Genomic DNA, 24,249 nt, shown 5'->3' with positions numbered 1-24,249 from the left:
AAGCTATTGAGAGGTGCTGCATCTCCCTGGGGCTATGTCCTCCTCAGATTGAGAGGAGTTGTGTTCCCACAGGGATGACTGTATACCTCTGTCTCCGTGCCTCATAGTTTCTTTCAGCCTCCACCATTCCCTTCTCTTGTTCAGAATGGAGGAATTTCTCAGCAAACAGCCCATCACTCAGAAGGGGACACTTCCTCTTTACAAAATGAAGTCTCTTGGGAACACTCTATCCCCCTTCCCCCACCTCCACAAGGACAGCAGCAGCAACAACAACAACAATAACCATAAACAACGAGGGCAACCAAAGGGGGAAAATGTCCTCCAGGGGTAGTGGATTTGTAGTGCAGGCACTTCTTCTTCTAGCGTTTCCCCTTCTTCCATAGCCAGTCAACAGCGTCAGGTTGAGCCTGATGTAAAGTTTCTAGACCTCCTTTGAATCTGGAGAGGTGGCAGTCGTTGACTATGTGGGTCATAGTCTGTCTGTAGCCGCAGGGGCAGTTCGGGTCGTCTCTGGCTCCCCAGCAATGGAACATAGCGGCACACCGGCCATGGCCTGTTCGATAGCGATTGAGGAGGGCCCAATCATAACGTGCTAGGTCAAAGCCGGGTTGACGCTTGCAGGGGTCTGTGATGAGGTGTTTGTTCTTGACCTCAGCTGACTGCCAACTCTGTTTCCAAGAGTCTGGAACAGAGAAGTTCAGTGTAGGCGTAGGGGACCAGATTGGGTGACGAGAAGTCAAGCGTTGGACAGGGTGGGCGAAGATATCCGCGTAGATTGGCAGGTCCAGTCGAGCGTAGACGTGGGAAATGAACTTAGATGATGCCGCATCCCGATGAATATCTGGCGGGGCGATGTTGCTAAGAACTGGCAGCCATGGAACCGGGGTGGAACGGATGGTTCCAGAAATTATCCTCATGGAGGAATATAATTTGGAATCGACCAAGTGGACATGGGGGCTACGGAACCATACTGGGGCACAGTATTCTTCAGTGGAATAGCATAATGCCAGAGAGGATGATCGTAGTGTGGAAGTGCTCGCATCCCATGAGGAGCTGGCCAGTCTTGCAATGATGTTATTCCTCGTGCCCACCTTTGCTGCAGTTTTTATGAGATGTTCGTGAAATGACAGGGTGCGATCGAGAGTAACGCCAAGACAGACTGGCTGGGCTTCATGCCGGATTCTCGTATCACCAAGCTGCACATTAAGCTCACGCGAGGCCGAGGCATGGTGTAGATGGAAAACAGATGATACCGTTTTTGCAGTGCTAGGGATTAGTCGCCACTTTTTACAGTAATCAGATATCAGAGACATGTCTTTCGTGAGTGTTTCCTCGAGGATGTCAAACTTGGATGCCTGAGTTGCACAGCAGATGTCATCGGCGTAGATGAACTTCCTTGAAGAAGTTTCTGGGAGGTCATTGATGTAAATATTAAATAGCAGGCACTGAGCTCCAGCAATAACCCTGGAGGCAAAAAAAAAAAAAGCCTAATTACTCTAGCCACATTTGAATATAAACAAAGGGAGTCTGCTAGAATGTTCCCAGCTGTGACTATGGACTGTGAGCTCAGAGTAATAGGGACTCTCCTGTGATAAAAATTAATATATATCATGCCCAGGTCAGAGTGAGGTCATAAAAGTTCATTGTATTTATATATATTTTTTCAAGTTTGGGAGCCACTCTCTCCCCTTACCCACCTTTCTAGTTCTATTCTCTACTCTGACACCACCCTGTCAGACAATATCAAGCTCCAACAAAAATTACTCAAGTCCTGGGCTCCTAGAACATATCTAAAATAGACATCCTAGCTTCTTTCTACCCTGGCATCAATATTCTCATTGGCTCCAGCCCTATTCTTTGGTTCCTGGAGAAAGAAAAAAAAAAAAAACTTCTCTTTTATATCTTACTGCCTTCAGCCAGCAAATTCCAGATGCTGCTATGCTCTCATCCTGACCTCCTTAGGCAGGTGTCCTCACCAACATGTTCTGTACCTCAACTCTCCAGAGCCCTACCCTAGTAGAGAAAGATAGAGGCAGGCTGAGGGTATGGTTAGACTGGCCAATGCCCATGTCCAGTGGAGAAGCAACTACAAAAACCAGAACTCCTTCCTTCTGCACCCTGAAAAGAATTTTTGTTCATATTCCAGAAGGGGCAAAAATATTAGAGGAAGATGTCCAGAGGGCCCTGAACCCCAGTTCCACTGGGATCTGGAACTATTGCGACCAGGAACCTTTATTTTTATATCATTATAGAGAGGGAAGAGAATCTGGAGAACACCTAAGGAAGTCGGGTGTTGTTTATCTTATCTGAGAGGGAAGAGTAAAAAGGAAGGACACCCAGAAGTTGTAATAGTTGTAGGTGTGGCTTAGAAAGAAAATGAAGGCAGAGCCTTCGAAATGAATGCAAATGGTTATCACTTTCCACAAGGGATCAGTCATCTTTGCCCAAATAGTCCATTTGATTCTTTGGTATGTGCGTTTTCATTTTCCTGATTAAAATTTTACACTATCAGGAGAAAAAAGTAAGCCTACAAAGAATACTAAGAGGGACTGGGTGGTGGCACACCTGACTGAGTGCATGTATTACAATGTGCAAGGACCCAAGCTTGAGCTCCCGGTCCCCACCTGCAGGAGGAAAGCTTTGCAGTGGTGAAGCAGGGATGCAGGTGTCTCTCTGTTTCTCTCCCTCTGTATCACCCCTCCCTCTTGAATTCTGGCTGTCTCTATCCAACAAATAAAGATAATAAAAAAATTAAAAACAATAAATTTTAAAAAAAGAATACTAAGAGTTGGGGAGAGAGGAAAGCCTTTACCAATAGAATAAAATCACTAATTTGAGTCTTATAATTAAAAAAAAAGTCCTGGGATAAAGAAAGTACTGCTCTGCAGTTATAAAAGACTAATGTATTCATTTGAAGGTCTCTTTTTAAACATTTATTAGTGGGTAGTTGGGTGGTAACACAGCAGGTTAAGCACAGGTGGTGCAAAGCGCAAGGACCGGTGTAAGGATTCAGGTTCCAGCCCCCGGCTCCCCACCTGCAGGGTTGTCACTTCACAGGCAGTGAAGCAGGTCTCCAGGTGTCTGTCTTTCTCTCCCCCTCTCTGTCTTCCCCTCCTCTCTCCATTTCTCTCTGTCCTATCCAACAACAATGACATCGGTAGTAACTACAACAATAAAACAAGGGCATATTGGCGTATTACACCAAAGTAAAAGACTCTGGAGTGGGTGGGTAGGGGGAGAATACAGGTCCAAGAAGGATGACAGAGGACCTGGGGTGGGTCGTATTGTTATGTGGAAAACTGAGAAATGTTATGCATGTACAAACTATTGTATTTACTGTTGAATATAAAACATTAATCCCCCAATAAAGAAATTTTTTAAAAAGGGCAACAAAAGAGAATAAATAAATATTTAAAAATATTAAAAACTTTATTATTGGATAGAGACAGAGAAAGTGAAGGGGAAAGGGGAGGTGGAGAAAGACAGACACCTTTAAACCTGTTTCACCACTCATGAAAGTTTTCCCCTACAGGTAGAGATTGGGGGGCGGTAACACAGCAGGTTAAGCGCAGGTGGTGCAAAGCACAAGGACCAGCATTAAGGATCCCGGTTTGAGCCCCTGCCTCCCCACCTGCAGGGGGGGTTGCTTCACAGGCGGTGAAGCAGGTCTGCAGGTGTCTGCCTTTCTCTCCCCCTCTCTGTCTACCCCTCCTCTCTCCATTTCTCCTTGTTCTATCCAACAACAACTACATCAATAACAATGGTAATACTAACAACAATTAAAAAGAAAATAGCTAACAGAAAAAAAAGATGAGAGATTGGGGGCTTGAACCCAGGCCATTGTGCATGGTAGGTAATATGTGTGCCTCACTATATTATTTTTTATATATGTTACACTGTTGTGTGGAGTTCATGTCCCACGTGAACCTGAAGTGATAAAGAAAGAACTCCTCCTCCACACAGAATGCGGTGTGCAGTAGGACCTGGAGATACTGCATCTAGAAAAATTCCCCAAGAGTGGTCCGGGAGGTGGTGCTGTGGATAAAGCACCGGACTCTCAAGCATGAGGTCCCGAGTTCAATTCCCTGCGTGCATGTACCAGAGTGATGTCTGGTTCTTCCTCTCTTTCTCATTAATAAATAAAAAGAATAAACAATAAAGAAAAGTTCCCCATTGGAGCCCCCAGTCCCCACCTGAATGGGGAAAGTTTTGTGAGTGGTGAAGCAGTGCTATTCTTTCTCCCTCTCTATCCTCCTTCCCTCCCTTCTCTATTTCTGGCTGTCTCTATCCAAGAAATAAATAAAAATGGGAATCAGGTGGTAATGCAGCTGGTTAAGCACAGGTGGCGCAAAGCGCAAGGACCAGAGTAAGGATCTCGGTTCGAGTCCCTAGCTCCCCACCTGCAGGGGAGTCGCTTCACAAGCAGTGAAGCAGGTCTAGGGAGCTCTGCTTCCCCAGAGTCCCTCCCTACTAGGGAAAGAGAGAGGCAGGCTGGGAGTATGGATCAACCAGTCAACACCCATGTTCAGCAAGAAAGCAATTACAGAAGCCAGACCTTCCACCTTCTGCATCCCACAACGACCCTGGGTCCGTACTCCCAGAGGGATAAAGAATAGGAAAGCTGGGAGTTGGGCGGTAGCGCAGCCGGTTAAGCGCACATGGCACAAAGCGCAAGGACTGGCTTAAGGATCCCGGTTCAAGCCCCTGGCTCCCCACCTGCAGGGGAGTCAGTACACAGGTGGTGAAGTAAATCTGCATGTGTCTCTGTCTTCCCCTCCTCTCTCCATTTCTCTCTGTTCTATCCAACAATGAAGACAGACAATAATGACTACAACAATAAAACAAAAAAGGAATAAATAAATATATATTTTTTTAAATAGGAAAGCTATCAGGGGAGGGGATGGGATATGGAGATCTGGTGCTGGGAATTGTGTGGAGTTATACCCCTCTTATCCTATGGTTATGTTGATGTCTCCTTTTTTAAATAAATAAAATAAAATAAAAATTAACAAATAAATACTTCTTTAAAAAAATAAAGAAAAGTTCCCGGGGCTGGGTGGTGGCACACCTGGTTGAATGCAGACATTACAATGCATAAGGACCCAAGTTCAAGCCTCCAGCCCTACCTGCAGGGGAAAGCTCCACAAGTGATACAGTTCCATATCTATCTATCATCTACCTATCTCCTCTCCCCTTTCAATTTTTCTCTATTTCTATACAAAAAATAAATAAATAAAAACAAAAAAAGAAAAAGTTCCCCGTAGACTGGGAAATCCAGGAATGTAGCAGGCAGCTGAAGTCTGGGCTCTTTTTATCAGTGCTTAGTCCAGCGACATCATAGGAAGCGGAAATTCAAAGCAAATTAACCACGTGTCAATAACGCAAGGAGAAAACACGCTGTACGTGACTTTCATGACACCCCAAGGGTGTGTGTGAGGTGGTCTTTACCCCATCAGGACCTCTCTGGACAAACATTTTCATACGCCCTACATATCTAGTGTCCACTGACGCCAACCATGGCCTGATGCTCAGCAAAGCATGGCCATCATCACAAGTTAAAGGTCACACTTTTTCCTTTGGTAACTTTTGCCCCAGACCATCCTTTCCATGACCAACAACATAGACTGCCTTGCTTCTGGCCACAAGAACTAGGGTGGAGTTGACATTCTGTGTCCAAAATAATTCAGCAGACTTCAAGCCATTCTCTGTACAGAATGATTTCTAGTTTTCTTTCATTACTTTTCCCCAACACACTGAATAATATATCTATATCTATGTTTGTTTTGGTTTGGTTTTGCCTCCAGGGTTATCTCTGGGGCTTGATGCCTGCACCTCGAATCCACTGCTCCTGGAGGCCGCTATTTTTTTTTTTTTAACCATTTTTGTGGTCCTTGTTGTTGGATAGGACAGAGAGAAACTGAGAGGGGAGGGGAAGACAGAGAGGGGGAGAGAAAGACACCTCCAAACCTGCTTTACCATTTGTAAATTGACACCACCCCCCCACTCCCACCCCACCCCCCATAGGGGCTCAAACCAGTATCCTTATATTGGTCCTTGTGCTTCATGCTTGTGCACTTAACCTGCTGCGTCACCACCTGGCCCCTAAAAAATACATCTTTGTATTATTGTTATCACCAGTGATGCTATCCACAGAGTGACAGAAGGGCCTGGTCAGTGGCACACCTACAGAATGCATGTTACAATGTGCAAGAGTCCAGGTTTGAGTCCTCAATCCCCAGCTGTAGGGGGAAGTGGTGAAGCAGTGCTCTCTCTCTTTTTCTATCCCTCCCCTACTCATTTCTCTGTCTCTGTCCTATAAATAAATAAATAAAACCTTTAAGAGATCATTCAAAAGACAGCAATGTAAAGTTACTTCAACTGCACAGGACAGAGTCCCAAATTAAAGTTACAAAAATATCGCTTTAAGGAAAGCTAGTACTTAATGAGGCTACTTCTATGTCAGGGGAGAGGATGGGGGCACTGTTCCCATTGTTTGCCCATGGTGCCCAGCTGGAGAGAGTTAACTGGTCCCAGATGGTGGCCCAGATGGTGGCCTGGAAGCCCAGCCTAAGAGTGGAAACTTCCTATGAGGTTTCCAGACTCTGCTGCTGTTGAATCTAACCACAGCTGGAAAACCACTGGCCCTGGTCAGAGAGTCTTCCAGCAAACTCTCTGTCTGTGGTTTCCAGTCAATCTGTTAAGTCCTATGGGAAGAAGGGGGTAGGGGCAAGGGCAGGAAGGTGGCCTCTGTGGAGGCATTGGGGGTGGGGGCATTCAAGTGTTCGGAACTGCCATCTATAGCTGTGATCACTACACAGCTGCATTTTCTGATCCCAGTGATTTTCTTCAAGAATGTGTCTGGTGACTGGAACATAGCTTACCTGGTAGAGGACACACCTTAATATGTGCAAGGCTCTGGATCTGAACCCCACACCCATGGAAAACACCAGGGAGCTCCATGGCTGGTGGAGCAGGGAGCAAGTGGGATGCAGGCTGTTGTGTGAGGGAGGTGAGAAGGAAATAATGGCACTACGGAGATACGGAGATACAAGGTGGGACTTTTCCATAGTTAGGCCCGAACTACCTGTTATCTGCTTAAACTACGAGCTCCTCAGTTATACTCACCATACTCGGTTCCTCGGAGACTGAGTTAGAAGATCCACATTAAGGGGCTGGGTGATGGTGTACCCGGTTGAGTACATATAGTACTAAGTGCTAAGACCTGTGCTTGAACCTAGGTTCAAGACCCCCACCCTCAACCAGCTCCCCATCTGCAGGGGGGATGCTTCACAAGTGCTATAGCAGGTCTGCATGTCTCTATCCTTTTCTCTCCCTCTCTGTCTCTCGCTCCCCTCTCAAGTTTTCTCTGTCTTATCCAATTAAAAAAAAATGGCTCCCAAGAGTGCAGAAGCCACATAGGCTCCTAAGCTGAATATGGACCCCAGATCAGATCACATTGATGGGGTTTACAGTCAACAAAATTTATACACCTTTCCCATATTTGGGAGCTACTCTCCCCAACTTGTATCCACCTGCATATCAGATGTCAGGCTCAGGAAAAAAAAAAAAAACTAGTATAGTTATGGGACCTTTGGAATGTAACTAGAATAGGCCTACTAACTATCTACAAAATGGAGACCCCCCCAAATCTTCATCTGCACTATTCCAGCCTCTAGGTTCATGATTAGTTAACAATTTGTTTGGCTTTGTATGTTAAATCTTCTTTCAGCCACCAGGTTCCAGATGGTAGCATGATGCCGACCAGATGTCCCTGGACAGACGACCCCCCCCCATGTGTCCTGGAGCCCCGCTTCCCCAGAGTCCCACCCCACTAAGGAAAGAGAGAGACAGGCTGGGACTATGGATCGACCTGTCAACACCCATGTTCAGCGGGGAAGCAATTACAGAAGCCAGACCTTCCACCTTCTGCATCCCATAATGACCCTGGGTCCATGCCCCCAGAGGGATAAAGAACAGGAAAGTTAACAGGGGAAAGGATGGGATACAGAGTTCTGGTGGTGGGAATTGTGTGGAGTTGTACCCCTCCTATCCTATGGTTTTGTCAGTGTTTTCTTTTTATAAACAAAAAATGGCTACCAGGAGCAGTGGATTCATAGTGCAGGCACCCAGTGATTATGCTGGAGGCAAAATAAATAAATAAATGAATAAATAAATCCATATTAAGTTCAGGATGATGTCACAAGCAACTCATAGAACCCCTAGTGGTACTCAGGTTACCAACATTATGGGTGACCTGCATGGCTGTTTCGAATATTCGAGTCTCTCACTTTGCTTTAAATATTTGCTTTACAGCAGAATTTGTAGCCTCAAATACCCAGTGGGAGTTAGGTTGGTGCAGGCAATGAGAGGAACTGAACACACCCAGGTGTGAGTGTATACACTTCTTTGTCCTATATTTCACAAGACAGTAGCCACCAGTAGGCTCCAGTACTACTGGCCTTCATGCAGGAAAGTATGTCCAGGTCACCAGAGTTTTCCATGTCCAAAAGAAGCCCCAAACCTTGTTTTATTGAAACTCTATCCTTTCACTGATTAAATGATGGGAAATAAACAAATCCACTAGCTGGCAAGATCAGAGGGGCAGAATAACTGGACACGAATGACAGACTAAAATTGTAGTCATTCTAGTGCACAATAAAACAAAAAGGGTTTAGAGCAAAGTAGGTTTCTGAATAAAAAGTGCTTTAAGGGTGTGTGGAGGGGGAGGGGTAGACAGCATAGTGGTTATGCAAAGAGACTCTCATGCCTGGGCTTCAACCTCAGGTTCATTCTCTGTACCTCCATAGACTACAGCTGAGCAGTGTCCTGGTAAATAAAACAGAAAGAAAGAAAGACAGAAAACAAAAAACTGAAAACCCATCTTCAGGCTTCATATTAATTCATTCTGCAAAACAAGATAATTCTGGTGGCATTCTGTAGGTGTCAGGTGAGTAAGGAAAAGTTAGAGCCTTTCTTTTAGGGAGGGGAAGAAAAACCACACATGGGCCAAATGATTTATAGTCTCTATAATAAATGCAAATCAATCAATACAAACAGAACTTGGCTTTAGCAAACTGTACATACACAAATATCTTTTTTATTATAACATTCAACTCTTTTTTCACATAAAGTTTTCCATAATCTCATTACACCCAGTATATATTTTTTTCTTTACACTTTTTAAAAAAAAAAATGCCTTACAGATTTACAGCTTCTAAAGCAAAGATGAAAACATGCCCCCGTGTTACTTCCAGACTCGCCACTGTTGATTTGAACTCTTCCTGTCCCGTCATCATGTTCATCCACCCCCAAAGCCTGGGTCTCCACGCGTGGGTGGGAGATGAGGTGACAAAGCTGCCATCACGAGGACTCTGCCCAGGTTCCCAGCCCTCCTCCTGCTGGTCCTGACCTGCTCTGGGCCGAGCACAAAGCCCCCTTCTGTGAGAAGCACCACTGGCACTAGCCACAGAGGAGGTTCACAATGGAGGGGGACCATTGATGTATCTGAGCATGAAGTGGAAGGAGCGGGCGAAGTTGTTGGCGAGGGTGCAGCTGTAGTCCTTTTCGGACATGGGGACCAGGCAGGCCAGCCCTATGAGGAGCAACAGCAGAAGCTGTAGGGGGAGCGCCGCTCGGAGAACCCGGCACAGGAAGGCTCTGTGGCGAGAGCCAGCTGGAGCTGGTCGAGGCTCAGAAAGGGAGGAAGCGGAGCCACTTCTTCTGGACCTGAGAGAGAACCGACACAGATCACACAAAGATCTAAGAGGCTGGCTGGCTGCTGTGGTCTCACTTCCTTGCCATCCAGGAAGCTACAGGAGACTGCCCAACCCATCCCCTGCCCTGGCAATCATCGGCCACGTGCCCTGGGGCATCTCCCCCACTCAGAAAGTGAATATTGGCTTGGAAACTGCACTGATGACAGATAAGCATCGAGTCAGTCAATAGAGGCGGCTGACTGGAGGATCTTTGAATTTGGTCAAGTACACACACGTTCTGCCCACAAAGATAACTGCTCTGCACACATCCTCCCAGTACCAGTGAAGTCAATCTCAAGTCATTCCAGTGTGGATGTTTGATGTGGTGCCTTTTTGGTTTAAAGCTACCAAAGGATAGATTGAGAATGTAGGCAACGTCAGTTGAGGCCCAAATTGAACGAAGCCTCCCAGCGAGCCTCTCGACTGTGCCAAACCCCCCTGGTGGCAAAGATGAGAAGAGCCTTTGCCATTTTGCACAGACCCCTAACGCTTCATGAACCCTCGGCTGTACCCTGGGTTCATCTTGCACCCCGGTTCCATGGCTGCCAGTTCTTAGCAACATCGCCCCGCCAGATATTCGTCGGGATGTGGCATCATCTAAGTTCATTTCCCACGTCTACGCTCGACCGGACCTGCCAATCTACGCGGATATCTTCGCCCACCCTGTCCAACGCTTTACGTCTCGTCACCCAGTCTGGTCCCCTACGCCTACACTGAACTTCTCTGTTCCAGTCTCTTGGAAACAGAGTTGGCAGTCAGCTGAGGTCAAGAACAAACACCTCATCACAGACCCCTGCAAGCGTCAACCCAGCTTTGACCTAGCACGTTATGATTGGGCCCTCCTCAATCGCTATGGAACAGGCCATGGCCAGTGCACCGCTATGTTCCATCGCTGGGGAGCCAAAGACGACCCGAATTGCCCCTGCATCTCCAGACAGACTATGACCCACATAGTCAATGACTGCCACCTCTCCAGATTCAAAGGAGGTCTCGAAACTTTACATCAGGCTCAACCTGATGCTGTTGACTGGCTACGGAAGAAGGGCAAACGCTAGAAGAAGAAGAATCTTGCACTGAATCAGCATTTGGCCCTGACGTCAGTGGGTTTCAAAGCTGTCGACTCAATCCCAGAATGCAGGTGTTGAGTGGCGTCCCTCCTCGGCTGAGCCTATCCATCATTAGTTCTGTGCTGTAGGGAAACAGCCACACTTTTTCTAAAGGAAGGTGGGCTAGTCATCTCAGAGGATCCTTCTTCGTCAAAGTTTAAAGACATCACATTGCCTTTTCTCTTTATTCCTTTAACAATTAAACAATGTTTTGGAAGTAGACGAGTTATAGAATGTGAGAGAACGAGAGAGAGAGAGAGAGAGAAAGGAGGGAGAGGCTGACCGTGAGATAGCCAGGCTTGGGGTGGGGAGTTACTATTTCTTTATGAGCACCTCTTACTGTTTTTTTAAAATTATTATTCATTATTGGATAGAGACAGAGAGAAATTGAGAAGGGGAGAGACAGAGAGACACCCGCAGCACTGCTTAATCATTCGTGAATTTTTGCACCTGCAGGTGGGGACCAGGGGTTTGAATGTGGGTCCTTGTGTACTGTAATGTGTGCGCTTAACCAGACACACCACCACCTGACCACCCCCTCACTGTTCTGTTAGGCCATTAATGGAAAAGATGCAGACAGAACTGTTATTTAAAGAGGTATTTTGTAGGGGCCAGGTGGTGGTGCCCCTGGTTGAGTGAACACATTACAGTGCACAAGGACCTAGGTTCAAGCCCTGGTCCCCACCTGCAAGGAAAAAGCTTCACGAGTGGTGGAGCAGGGCTGCAGATGTCTATCTCTCTGACTTCCTATCTCCCCCTTCCCTCTCGATTTCTGACTATCTCTATCCAATAAATAAATACAGTGAAAAAATGTAAAAAGAGGCATTTTGTACACACACACACACAAGCAACAGGAAGGAGAGAGGGAGCTGTAATGAGGAGACACATTCTGCCATGCCTAGCACAATTCTAGAAAGCTCTTAGTGCCACTAAGCTTAAGGATAATGGGAGAAAGAGGCCATGTGAAATCTGCATGATTGCCCTGTGTGTTTTTCTTATAAGAAAACATTAACTGGATGAAGGGGCTCTGGCTGTGATATGGGACTAGGCAGTGGTGCAGCTGGTTGAATGCACACACTACCTTGTGCAAGGACCTGGGTTCAAGCTCCCAGCTCTCTCTACCTGCAGTGTATATGTGGGTGGGGTTGGTGGTGGGGGGGAGGAGTTTCCCCTCCCCATTTTATTTCTGTCCTACCAAGTAAAACTAAGAGGGGAAGAAATAAAAAATAATAATAAAAGGAAAAAGATGGTTGTTAGGAGTGTGGTGGTTTCATAGTGCAGGCACTGAGCCCCAGCAATAATCTTGGTGATGATAAACACAAAACAAAATAAGCAGGGAAAAAAAAAAAGAGAGAGAGAGAGATGATTCCCTTAAGAGGGGACAGACAGCTAGTTAACACTCTTATCAAGATACCAAAGAAATATGGGTGGTGGCTGACTGGTTCTGCACAAGTCCCAAGCAGCTTCCTACCATGCTGCTTCTAGAAACGACCTTACAGTGTAAGGAAAAAACACAAATTGTTGTCTTAAGTTGAAACCAAACATGTTCCTTTCTGGAGTCACAATTCCCAACTGTATAGCCTTTATCAACTCGCACTTCCCCTGTCTGCTGACCCATTCAAATTAGCCTAGATGATCTTCCAGCCTGAAAGCCCCATGGCTTCCACAGCTTATGCCACCTACTAATTGGCCAGTATAAACAGTTCTCCAGTTAAAAGGTCACAAGAGTTCAATCACCATCTAGTGGTCAAACTGGCTAACTGTCCTTACAGTAAGGGAAGTTTTTCCCAAGGAGCTGAATAAGAAAATATAACTTGTGCTATAAACATGCCTTAAAGCATCAACTTGTCACAGATCTATTAATCAAAGGGGGTGGAGGATAGAAACTTCTGGAATGCCTTGTCAGATGATACTATACTGATGTTAAGATAAAGTCTTGAAAGAGAATATATTCTAGTTCTAATTTTGTAGCTAAGAAGTGAAGTGTAGTTAACATTTATTCTTTGGGGCTGAGAATACAGCACAGGTCCTAGGTTCAATGCCCAGCACCACCATAAGCCAGCTGAGCAGTGCTCCAGTTCAAAATATATATATATATATATTACATATATCATATATGTATACAATATATGTTTTAAAATATTTACTCTTTGAATTCTAGGCAATACAGTAAGTTTTTTTTATATTTATATTGACTTATTATTGGATAGAAACAGAGAAAATGAGAGGGGAGGGAGAGCTAGAGAGGAAGAGGAACAGATACAGAGAGACACCTGCAGCCCTGCTTCACCACTCATGAAACTTTCCCTCTGTCAGTGGGGACCAAGGGCTTGAACCTGCTTCCTTGCACAATGTAATGTGTGCACTTAACTAAATGAGCCACCACCTGGCCCCTCACACTAAATTTTTATCTTCACATGTCAATCTCCACAAGAGTTCATGGAAGTGATGTGTGTTTGCTTATTGATTACCAAAGCACCACTCAACTCTGGTTTATGGTGGTGCCTGGGACTGAGCCTAGGGCCTAGGAGTTTCAAGCTCGAACGTTTTGCATTCCCAGTGTACTATCTGAAGGGAGGTGTCTCTATTTTAGAGATCATGAAAAAAGGTTCCTCGAGATGGGAAATAATTGGCTCAAGGTTATACAGCACCCATATGGCAAAACAAACATTTCAACCTTGGAATAGGAAACCAAGAACTGGGACTGTATGGAGACAGTGAATGGCCTGCCCTGAGTTCCACCACTAAAGGGAGAGACGCAGCAGGCACGCTAGGTACCAAAGTTCTTGCCTGCTCTACATCCCGTGATATTTATAGGTTGATGACATGAAGCACAACCATCCAGCTCACAGATATATCACACGTAGAAACAAAGATGACTTGTGCCCTAAGAATATCTATGAGTGATGTGCTTCGTGTATAAAATAAATATCTGTAAGGGTGGGGGAGATAGCATAATGGTTATGCAAACAGACTTTAATGCCAGATATTCTAAGATCCCAGGTTCTATCCTTCATATGCAAGAGCTGAGTGGTATTCTCCACTTTTTTTTTTTGCTCATAAAGGAATATAAACTCCAGCTCTATCAGGACCTAGAGAAAGAATTAGACAAAAACAAAACAAACAAACGAAACTATACCTGGAAGTAGTAACAGGTGTGACTTAGAAAGGAAGATAAAAAAAGAAAGAAAAGGAAGGAAGAGATGTGCCCATGGGAAAATAAAAGGGGGGGCAAATATATGTAAATACAGACAGACAGTGAGATAAATAATAGTTAACCCATGTCTGTGGCCTTGGGAGAACTCACATAGTTTCTAATGGAGGGAATGAGGGTACAGAATTCTGGTGGCAGGTACTTTGTGGAATTACACCCCTGTTATTTTATGATTTTGTAAATCAATATTAAGTCATTAATACATTTTTTAATAAATTAAAAAATGCTTCAAAAGAAAAAAAAAGTGTCTTGCTCTGTTTAATCTTTTTTTCCCGTCTTCACTTTTTTTTAATTGAGGTGTATCCATTGTATATATAGACGTAAATGCTATTGTACACTTGAGAGAAGACAAGTAGCTTGCAGAAAGAAAATAAACAAAAACCAAATAAGTAAAAATATTTTTCTGAAATGAGAGATTTCTAACTGGCTTTTTTTTTTTTTTTTTTTTTTTTAAACAGACTCTGTAGAGACTGTCAAAAATTGCCAATGCTGACTATTTCAAGTCGTCATGGCGGGGTATTGGGAAAAGTTTTCAATTAGCAATAATCGCGCCTCAGATAAACCTCATTGGCTACGATACTGCCACTGTGCAAAGCTCTCACTAGCTTTCTTTAGGAGCTATGTAAGGACTCTGGACATGGACAGAGCTGATGGCATAAGCTGAAGTCCCCCCCCACACACACACTTGTCAGTCATTAGCTTCTTTGGACAATTTGGCCAAAGATGAAACTAAAGCAAGGACTTCATGAGTCCAAGGGCAGGGTAGTCGACCCTGAGAAAAAAAACTAGTGGTCACCGTCTTCGGAATGTGACTTCCTATGATACAGACTCTACTGAAGGACATGGCACATTTATCAGCATCAGAGCCATCCTTGGTAAAATTTAATTAGTGCATGACTTTCGGATGAGACAGGGAACACTCTGGGTGGTATGGCTACAGACAGTGTGTCTTTTAAACGTCCAAGTATGCCAGCCAACAGAGAACCAGTGGACTGAGTTCAGGACAAAGAGAACACGCCGTGCTTACGGAGAACCCATGCAGTGGACTACTCTTGGGAATGTCCAGTCTACTCATTGAGAAAAATGCAACCTGCTCTGGGGGCACTTAGCAAGATTTCAATACCTGAAATGTTCCTTTCCTTTAGGGGGAATCTGCTCTGGAACTTCTATTACCAACAGGTCAATAATGCCAGGGTTAAATGGACTTTTTGTATTTGTCTAATGACCGAAAGTCACCTGAGTTTCCAGTCTTGGGAAATTCAACAAGGGGAAAAAGAAAAAGATAGTTCCCTTTCTTTGTCCTCTACCAAACTTACTGCACAAATAGGCCAGTTAGGATTGTATTCATAAAGCAAATATTAAAGACGTGAAATCATTCAAAAAAACTAATCCACGGGGTTATTTCAGATAATTCTGTCGTGTGCTAATGTTCAAGGAATCACATTTTCTGATACTGTCTTTCTCACCCTTCTTATTCATTGAATAAATAAATTACCTGGGACTTGATTTCCTTCTCTCCCAAGATAAGTGGGAGGATGGTAGGGGAGGGAGAAAAAAAAAAAACCATAATAATACAACAGAAAAAAAGAGAAAATGACCAAGACATGCAAAAGCTCTGTTGAGCATACTCTGAGAGTGCAACTCTGCTTGAAACTTGGACACATCAGAAGAAGGAAACAGAGCCAATTCTGTGCATATATGTTTTTGAAACCCAAGAGAAAAAAAACTTTCACTTGGCTCACCTGTGAATTCACCGAGGCAGTAGAGTCACAGGAATTTCCTGTGAGGAAATAGTTAGGTTGTCCACCATTTTGTCACTGACTCTGGTGAGAAGGGATTTTGGAATCCAGAGTGTGTCTTAATTAGACGGGTCAGGAAATGTTTCTGGAATCAGTAGAATACTGTGGTTTCTAATCCAAATGGAATATTCTGGCTGATCCTGAAACATCTAGGGCAGCCTGGGGGGAGGGTCAAACCCTATTGTTTGAAGCTCCTCATTTACCAACAATCTTTATACAGAATGGTTACTGGGTGGTACAACAGAAGACAGAGTCAGGTAATCTGGGGTTTGAAAGAAAAAAAAACCTCAAATATTTGTGCCTCTAAGAACCAGTGTCCTCATACATAGAGCTGAGAATAGATCCCCAACATAGAGTATTGTAAGGATTAAATGAGATAATGTACATAGAACCCTTAGTATGGGATTTAAAGACAGTATGTACCACATAAATGTCATCAACTTAGCAGGACTATCTCAATTATTGAAGCGGGGGTGCACTGACTCATACCCTTCAGAGTTGGCTAGATTTAACCTTTTCTCTTGAGGAAACATTCCTGATTAACTAAAGATGTGCTTTTAAAGATGTATTGCATTTCAGAGTCTGCACAGTGGTGCATCTGTCAGTGTATAAGTTACCATGCTCCAAGGCCCAGGATTAAGTCCCCAGTCCCACTGCAATGGGAGAAGCTTCCCAAGTGGTGAGGCAGTGCTGCAGGTATCTCTCTCCTCCACTTGCCTCTCAATTTCTGTCTGTATCAAAAAGAAAAAGGGAACAGGGTAGGGGTAAATAGCATACTGGTTATGCAAAGAGACTATGATGCCTGAGACTCCAAAATCCCAGGTTCAAGTCCCAGCACCACCAGCAGCCACAGCTGAGCAGGTAAAAAAAAAAAAAAAAAAAAAAAAAAAAAAAAAAAAAAAAAAGATTAATTAATTAATTTAAAAAAGAAACAAACATGTACTGCATTTTGTCTGGTGCTTGAATTGTTCTCTGAAAGCACTGGGGCTGGATACCTCCAACAAGGGGAGAATAACTTTACTGAAGCCTCAACCTACAGCGGCCCTCCACTACCAGGTGCAGCCTTTCCACTGCATTGAATGAGGGTGAGGGGGTGATGTACTAATACCAGGCAGACCTTCCTGTGAGCACTGCGCCAGGGAAAACTCCATGGGAGGTGGAGTGCTACTCTGCTGTCTCTCTCTCTCTCTCTCTCTCTCTCTCAACTTGAAATAAAAAGAATCTTTAAAAATTAGCCTCCAGGGGCAGTGGGACCAAGTGTGCACAATGGCCTAGTGTTAGAAAGATCAAGAAGTTCTTTGAATGAAAAGACATAGAAAAAAAAAAAATCCACAAAGTGTTGGGGGAAGAAGGAGATAGCACAATGGTTGTGCAAAGAGACTTTCAAGCTTGAGGCTCCAAAGATCCAGGTTCAATCCCCTGTACCACCATAAACCAGAATTGAACAGTGCTCTGGTCAAAATAAAAATAAGTAAATAATTGAAAATTAAAAGACAAACAAGAACACTGAATAGTGTTGACTGGGAGGTTCCTTGGTATATGCACAGCACCCACCGGCCCAGGAGAAGCACATCTAAGCATCTACAGTGTGTTTCCACAGGGCCTTCTTCCATCCCTTTGATGGTTCAGTCAGTGACTGGCCGTTTCACATTCAGTCTCAGCTCTCTGAGGACACACAGAGGCTCAAGCTCCCCAGGGAAATTCTGTATTTTATCTATTTGTTTATTTATTTATTTTTTTTTTACAAGTCTAAGCTTCAGAATGAAGCCTTACTCCACTGTACCCAGATCACAGATGACTCTTCCTTCACCTTCCTGGGAACAGGGCTGAAATCAACTTTCACTGTGACACACTAGAGCTTTGAATAATGTTGCTGCCGATTTGCTGTGGTGATCTGAAGTCAAAACTAACAAGCAGCAACTACCAGCTAGACCACGAGTAGCAATACTGCTATTGAAAATGTGACTCTTAAACATGCCAGCTCTAAAACTACAATCATGAAAGCAGTTGTGAGGAACATTCAGACAAGTGTTTTTTAAATGCTAATCATCTGAAGGCATCTCAGGGAGCTATTTGTCATTGATCTAGCTAGGGAAGTTCTAGGGGCCGGGTGGTGGCACACCTGGTTAAGTGTACATGTTACAATGCACAAGGACCTGGGTTCAAGCCCCTACCTGCAGGGGGAGAAGCTGCATAAGCGAAGAAGCAGTGCTGCAGGTGTCTATCTGTCTCTCCTATATCACCCTATCTCTTATCAAATACAGACAGATTTAAACAATTTAAAAAAAGGGGAAACTCTAGAGGCTGATTTATCACAATTCTTTGACTGGATATTTCATTAATTTTAAGGACTCGGGGTCTAATTCTAGAAAATTGCCGAGGACATATTGACATCAACACATATCTAGGCTTAGAATACTGCCTCAGGGGAAAAAGAAAGCAAGACACAACAGTGACCAAAGATCAAACTGGAATAGACAGCAGGCAAGAAGCTGACATGACTGTTATCTGAATTCAAACAATGACCAAAAAAAAAAAAAAAAAAAATGGTAGAAGAAACCTTCCCTTCCAATTAACATTCAGTTTCTCCCCCATTCAATTTGTCTCCTTTCTTGGGATGAATACGTGTCTCTCTAACTTTTTCTCACTGTTAGTTGCTGGGGTCAAAATTTGAAACGACTTGTGCTTTTACCGGAACCTTTCCAAATCACTGGACCAGTGCAAGATCAAACACACAGTAGCCTCCTTGAGGGAGCCAGGACCACCTGGGGTGTGAGCAGACTTCATCCCTTCCCAGCAAGCTCTGCATTGTAATGTTGGGGTTGGGTGCACCCCACCCCAAATGGAGCTACCAAGGAGTCAGTCTAATCCAAGAATGTTCAACCACAACCAAGGGCTTTGAGGAAGTTTGCTGTTGGGGTGCAGACCCATTTGTCTCCCTGCCCCCCCCCCCCGCTCCCCTCCCCAGCAAGGTGAGCATTGTGCTCAGATGAATGTTAATCAACAGCGCTGGACAGAGCGGAGTCAAAAGGCATTCTGAGAGGTGTCCCAGGAACAAGATGGCTGCTACCTCTGTAGAGCCCTGTGAGGAGACACAGTGAAGCATCCGCTGTCCTGAGACACCAAGACCAACATTTTCAGAAGACCTGGGCAGCTGTTTGCAAGCATGGAAGAAGAGATAGGATACTTGGGGACCAAACTTGCGGGGGGGAGCTATTGGTGTTGCCTTAGGACAGAAGATTTTTTTTTTATTACATCATGTAGGTCAACCAACCAAAGCAGTTGTTTCTGGGATCCTATACAGAATGTACTGGGGTTACCCCATCTCAGTTCAGGCCACATAAGCAGTTTGTGGGGACAGGATAAGTTGCATTTAATACCATCTTCTGACTACCTACAACACACGCTGTGCTTTTTTTTTTTTTTAGGGAGTTAAGATAACAAAGCCTCTTACTATCCTTTACATCCCTTACTATCTTAAAAAAAACAAACAAACAAACAAAAAAAACCACTCTGGGAATTTTTTTTCACTTGAATCTCATTGAATATTTTGACAATAATAAAACCAAAATCAACAGCCAAATCTGTTCAAACCAAACTAAAAGTTAAAAAAAAAAAAGTATCTTCAAGCCAGACAGTAGCCCTAATTACATTCTGGATAACTTTTGTTGAAGGGGAATGAACAGATTTTTTTTTTTTATATATAAATGGCTGTTTCTTTTGGCTCCCAGTCAGAAAGCCTAAATCCTCACTGGGGGGTCATTTCAAGTTTGGTTCACCACTTCCAAGTCCCCTAACTTTTTTCTTCTGGGGACAGATTCCTGCTCTTCTGAGGAGATATTCCCAGAGGGATAAAGTACTTGAACAGAGAAGGGCTTCGATTGGAATGAAAAATCAATTGGTAGAAAATCTTTTTCCTTCTAGCAAGTCATTGGGAAAAACATGAACTGTTTAGCGTGAGGGAAGGGGACACAGACATCACACGGACGATGAAGAAGGCACAGTACTGCTGGTGCAGAGACTGGGGCTGGGGGGGTAGGAAGCAGGGTGGGGGGCTGCAGGGCAGGCAGGAAGCACAAAGTGGCGGGGCTGTAGGGAGGCTTCCTGGGAAAGAGACCCCAGTTGCCCTGGTGTTTTTGAGGTGAACAAGGTAGTCAAGTGTCAGGAGAGTGAGTGAGTGAGTGTACTGGCAGAAGAAAAGTCTGCGGAGAAGCGGAAGAAAGAAGGTGATATGAACATTGTGATATGAACACCCAATTCGGATTGGCCGTGTGAAGCGTCCAAACCCACAATCTGGATAAAACATGAAGAGAAATTTAAAAAGGCTGGTGGGGAGGAGGGGGAGTTAGTTTATTTTATTCAGATATGTGGGTTCCAGGAGTGGTAGAGGGATTCATTGCTCTATCACCCTGTCTTTTTGTAAAATCTAGAAAGAAAGAGGATGATGAAAATCTGACATGAATCAAATGATGGATGGACATGCTATCAGTTACACAGAATCTTCCTGTTCACCCTCAGTAGTTTGTGAAGGAAAGTACCAGGCGACCTATTGGGCAGTCAAGCAAAATTTGCAGGGGAATGAGGGGAAGGTTTCAATGTTCTATGCCCTGAGACTTACTTGCATTTTTTCCACTTAGAAAAATCTTTTCCAATTTATGAGGAAAGGGCATGGATCACAATGAATCGTTATTTCTCAACTAGCCTGAGGCCGACCTGAGATAGGCCTATCTAAATTATGGGCAATTTTCATCATCCTCTTAGGATTCTAGAACAGTGTGGAAACCAGGAGAATAAGGTACCTGCTATGTGGACTGCTGACAGAGGGTCCAGGCTGTGAGAGACTACATTTGCCTCGTGGCTGTTTGCAATGAACAGGGGGTAAAGAAAGAAGAATGTTCAGTCCAGGCAAATAAAGACAAGCTACTGATGAAAATTAAACTAAAAGTGTAGCAAAGGAAAAAAAAATCAAATAAAACAATCAGTATCCAGGAATTAAGGAAACTGGCTTTTCTTTGACAAGGAAATATATTTATGTATTTAACATTTACATTATTACTTGTTGGCTAATTATTAATCAGTGAAACAAACTTCCTAAATTGTGATTCAGGAATTCACACCGGAGTAGGTGTGTTGTACTCTACATTTTATGGTAGAAACACAAATGCTTCTATATTAGTGAAGATTATTCAGATTTATTTGCAGTGGATACAGAATTCACTATGCTATGTACTATGTATTTCAAATATATTTTACATATTTCCCATATGTAACTGAAACAGTACTAAAACTCTTCATAGAGAAAAACAATATTAACCATGATATGAATTGTTCTTTGTCAAGTAATAAAGACTGAGTAAGTTAAAAACTGGTGAAATTAAGACTTAAAATTTGATTTGAAAAGCCAGTGTTCCTTCACATTCTTAAACTAGGATCTATAGGAAACTAGTGAATGTTGTTAAAAAAAAAATTATAACATCTACCAGCATCAAACTTAAATTTCTAACAAAAGCATTACAAATGCAATCAAGACTTCTAAAAACTAAGGAAAATGGAATGATAATAAAAATGAATATAATCATGAAGCTGGACAAAATAAAATAACAAAACAAACAAAAGAAACAAGCTTCTAGTTACACAGAGAAACTAAGGCAGAGAGGGGTCAGGGACAGAGTTTGTCCTTTCGTCCTTATTGTGTTTCTCGTAGACTAGACGTTGTGGGTGGGTCCTTGTGTGTTGCCGCCATTTTGGGAGGGGGCGAGTATCATTGATGAAAACCTGCAGGAGCTGCTACTCTAGAGTCAGCAGAATCTCCACTTGTCTCAGAAATTCACTGGTCTCATGAGACAGTGACATTTTTGTTCAACTTCAATGGAGTGACCCTTCTATGGAAGGACTATAGAGGTGGGCACTTGAAGGGAGGAGTCACCCCTGAGGGAACGTGAGTGCCATTCTAGAGATGGCCCTAGGAGCAAGAAAAACCATTTGTAGCCTTGAAAAGCCACCACCAGTGAAGCCGTGATTCATCAGAAAAATAGAACCACTCTTCTTGTTCCTGAGTGCTTGTGGGGCAGGTGGGAGACAGGGCTCAGGAAAGACCTTTTCACTGAATCACTTGCATAGGGAGGCTCCATGGTTGCTATAGATACCATCACTCCCCAACATTCCTTCCAATGGGATGGTTAGAAATGACCAGTGGAGTTACCGTTCTCTGTCGATTTGGGGTGCTTCTCCCAGACACAGGACTCACAGATCCTGAGGTGTCCAGCTCATCCGCAGAAGACCAGGAAGACAAATCCTATGTGGGAAAAACTTGTTTAATGACTCCCGTCCTGGTGCCATATTGAATCTTATATCTAGTGTTAAGTAAATCTATAGGTAATCTTAATAGGTGTACAATTATTTGTGTTTCTCTTCTAAATAATGGAGGGTGAAATACCCTGTCTCTGGTGTGGATTACTGAACCACAACTGATTTTTTTTCTTTCTTTTTCTTCTTCTACTTCAGTGACTGAAGTGTACTTATTTCCTCCCTAACCCACAGTGACCTCTTGTAAAAATCAAACAATTCCTTGGGAAAATGAATAGTCAGGTCTAGTTCTAAATCTTTTCCTGATTGTACGCTTGCTCTTTCTGACACATGTCAATATAGCTTTGACGTTACTGAGTCACTTTCTTATTTCTTGGTGACATGGGTGTGAATAAGTTGAATGAAAGGAGGTAAAGGTCTCTCTGTCCTATAGCTGCAGGTTTCTAAGGAGAGAAGCCTCACTATGTGAGTTAGGAAACAGGAGATAATTAGCCAGAGGTCAGTCTTTCAGCATCAAAGAAACTGTGTTGTTTCTGAACTTCTGCTACTCAGAACAGCTCATTCTTTTGTACACTCATACAAGCACAAAGTGTTAGTGTGTCTAACTTTTTCCAACTACCTCTGTGCCTTCAGTTGCGTTTCTCAAAACTAGCAATGTGAGGTGGCGCAGTAGCTTTAAGAAAACGCCCCTAAAGGACAAAGGAGCAAGAACACCTCCTAGGCTGATGCATCAGTAGCTGTCTCTTCTATGGAATCCGCACCTCCTGAGATCTGAATGCAGAACCCATTACAACAGTGGGCTGTGATCTACCGGAGCTGTAAAGTGGAACCCCGTAGGTTCTTACTTAGATTGTCATGAAATAAAATGGCACTGTCACAGCCATAATGGGGCTAGTGATAACAACTCAAAGGCCTTTGGGATGTAATAGCATCAATAGCAGTGTCATATTATAAAAGTTTCTGAGTTGCTTTTGTGTTTCGGTAAAGGCTTTTTAAGAGTAGCAGCGATAGAGAGTGTCTATTCTGCCAAGTACTGTACTCAAAAGTCTTTGCTAAACAGAGATGATGCTTCTCTGCTGTCCTGTAAGAACTGCAACACAATGATGTCTGTTTGGTGCTTACCTGCTGGCTGCTTGACATATCTGGAAGCTTCTCCAGCTCCTTGATATAACAACTAACCTCCTTCAAGAGGATTTTGAGCCGATTGCCAATAACATGGACTTTTTCTTTGGCTTCTAAGCAGTCTGTGCCTTCAGCATTCACCAGCAGTTGGCCAGACAAGTCTTGCAATGAGGCTACTCTTAGTTGGGTATCCAATAGGTCACGCCTTATTTGCTATGTATATAAGAAATACATTTCTAAGAGTTGTTGACAGTTAAAGTTCCAGAAGTGCAGTACAGTGTCACTTTAATTTAGAGAGCAATTACTTTTGAATATCAGAAAGCTGTATACACACACACACACACACACACACACACACACACACACACCCTAGAGACTTGTATTCAAATCTTGTGTCTGGCAAAAATAGTCACTATAAGTCCCTGAACCTTTCTAACCTCAGTTTTCTTTATCTTTCTTTTCTTTGTCCTTTTCTTTCCACCCCCAGTTATTGCTGGGGCTCGGTGTCTGCACTACAAATCCACTGCACCTGGCAACCATTCTTTCCCATTTTATTTGATAGGCCAGAGAGAGAAGGGGGAGATAGAGAGGGAGAGAGAAAGAGAGACACATGAAGACCTGCTTGTGAAATGTCCCCTCTGCAGATGGGGAGTGGGGGCTCAAACCCTGATCCTTACTTGAATCCTTACGCTTAGTACTGTGTGTGTCACAGCCCAGCCCCCCACCTCAGTTTTCCCATTTGGGAAAGTACAAATCTGAATTCCTCTCTGCTTCTCCAATGCCAGAGTTAATGGAAGATTCAAATTAAGCAATGTATGTGAAAAAACTTAAAACATAAAGTGTGATCCAAATGAGCCGGAAGATACTCCTTTAAACAGAAAAGTGAAATGTAATACCTTATGAACATAGCCAAAGTCAAGTCTGTCTATGTACTCTCTGATATCCAC

The 24,249-nt window shown here is 43.6% G+C and overlaps 1 protein-coding gene and 1 non-coding gene across 4 annotated transcripts in view; both read right to left on the bottom strand.

Moving 5' to 3' along the window:
* Positions 1-9,335: 9,335 nt before the first annotated feature.
* Positions 9,336-24,249, bottom strand: part of SYNE1 (spectrin repeat containing nuclear envelope protein 1) — a 606,430-nt gene continuing 591,516 nt past the window's right edge. For all 3 annotated transcript variants that reach the window (XM_060205315.1, XM_060205316.1, XM_060205318.1), the window contains 4 exons: positions 23,303-23,515; positions 22,077-22,169; positions 20,674-20,732; positions 9,336-9,726 (listed from right to left, as the gene is read on the bottom strand). In XM_060205315.1, coding sequence (XP_060061298.1) covers positions 9,477-9,726; positions 20,674-20,732; positions 22,077-22,169; positions 23,303-23,515 — 615 coding nt within the window. In that variant the 3' untranslated portion in view covers positions 9,336-9,476. The remainder of the gene's footprint in view (positions 9,727-20,673; positions 20,733-22,076; positions 22,170-23,302; positions 23,516-24,249) is intronic.
* LOC132532614 (U4 spliceosomal RNA) lies at positions 14,534-14,672 on the bottom strand. The gene has a single exon (XR_009544540.1). It is a non-coding gene; the product is annotated as a U4 spliceosomal RNA (small nuclear RNA).

Source organism: Erinaceus europaeus, chromosome 13 (genome assembly GCF_950295315.1).
Source record: "Erinaceus europaeus chromosome 13, mEriEur2.1, whole genome shotgun sequence".
NCBI lineage: Eukaryota > Metazoa > Chordata > Mammalia > Eulipotyphla > Erinaceidae > Erinaceus > Erinaceus europaeus.
This window is presented reverse-complemented; position numbering and strand designations above follow the sequence as displayed.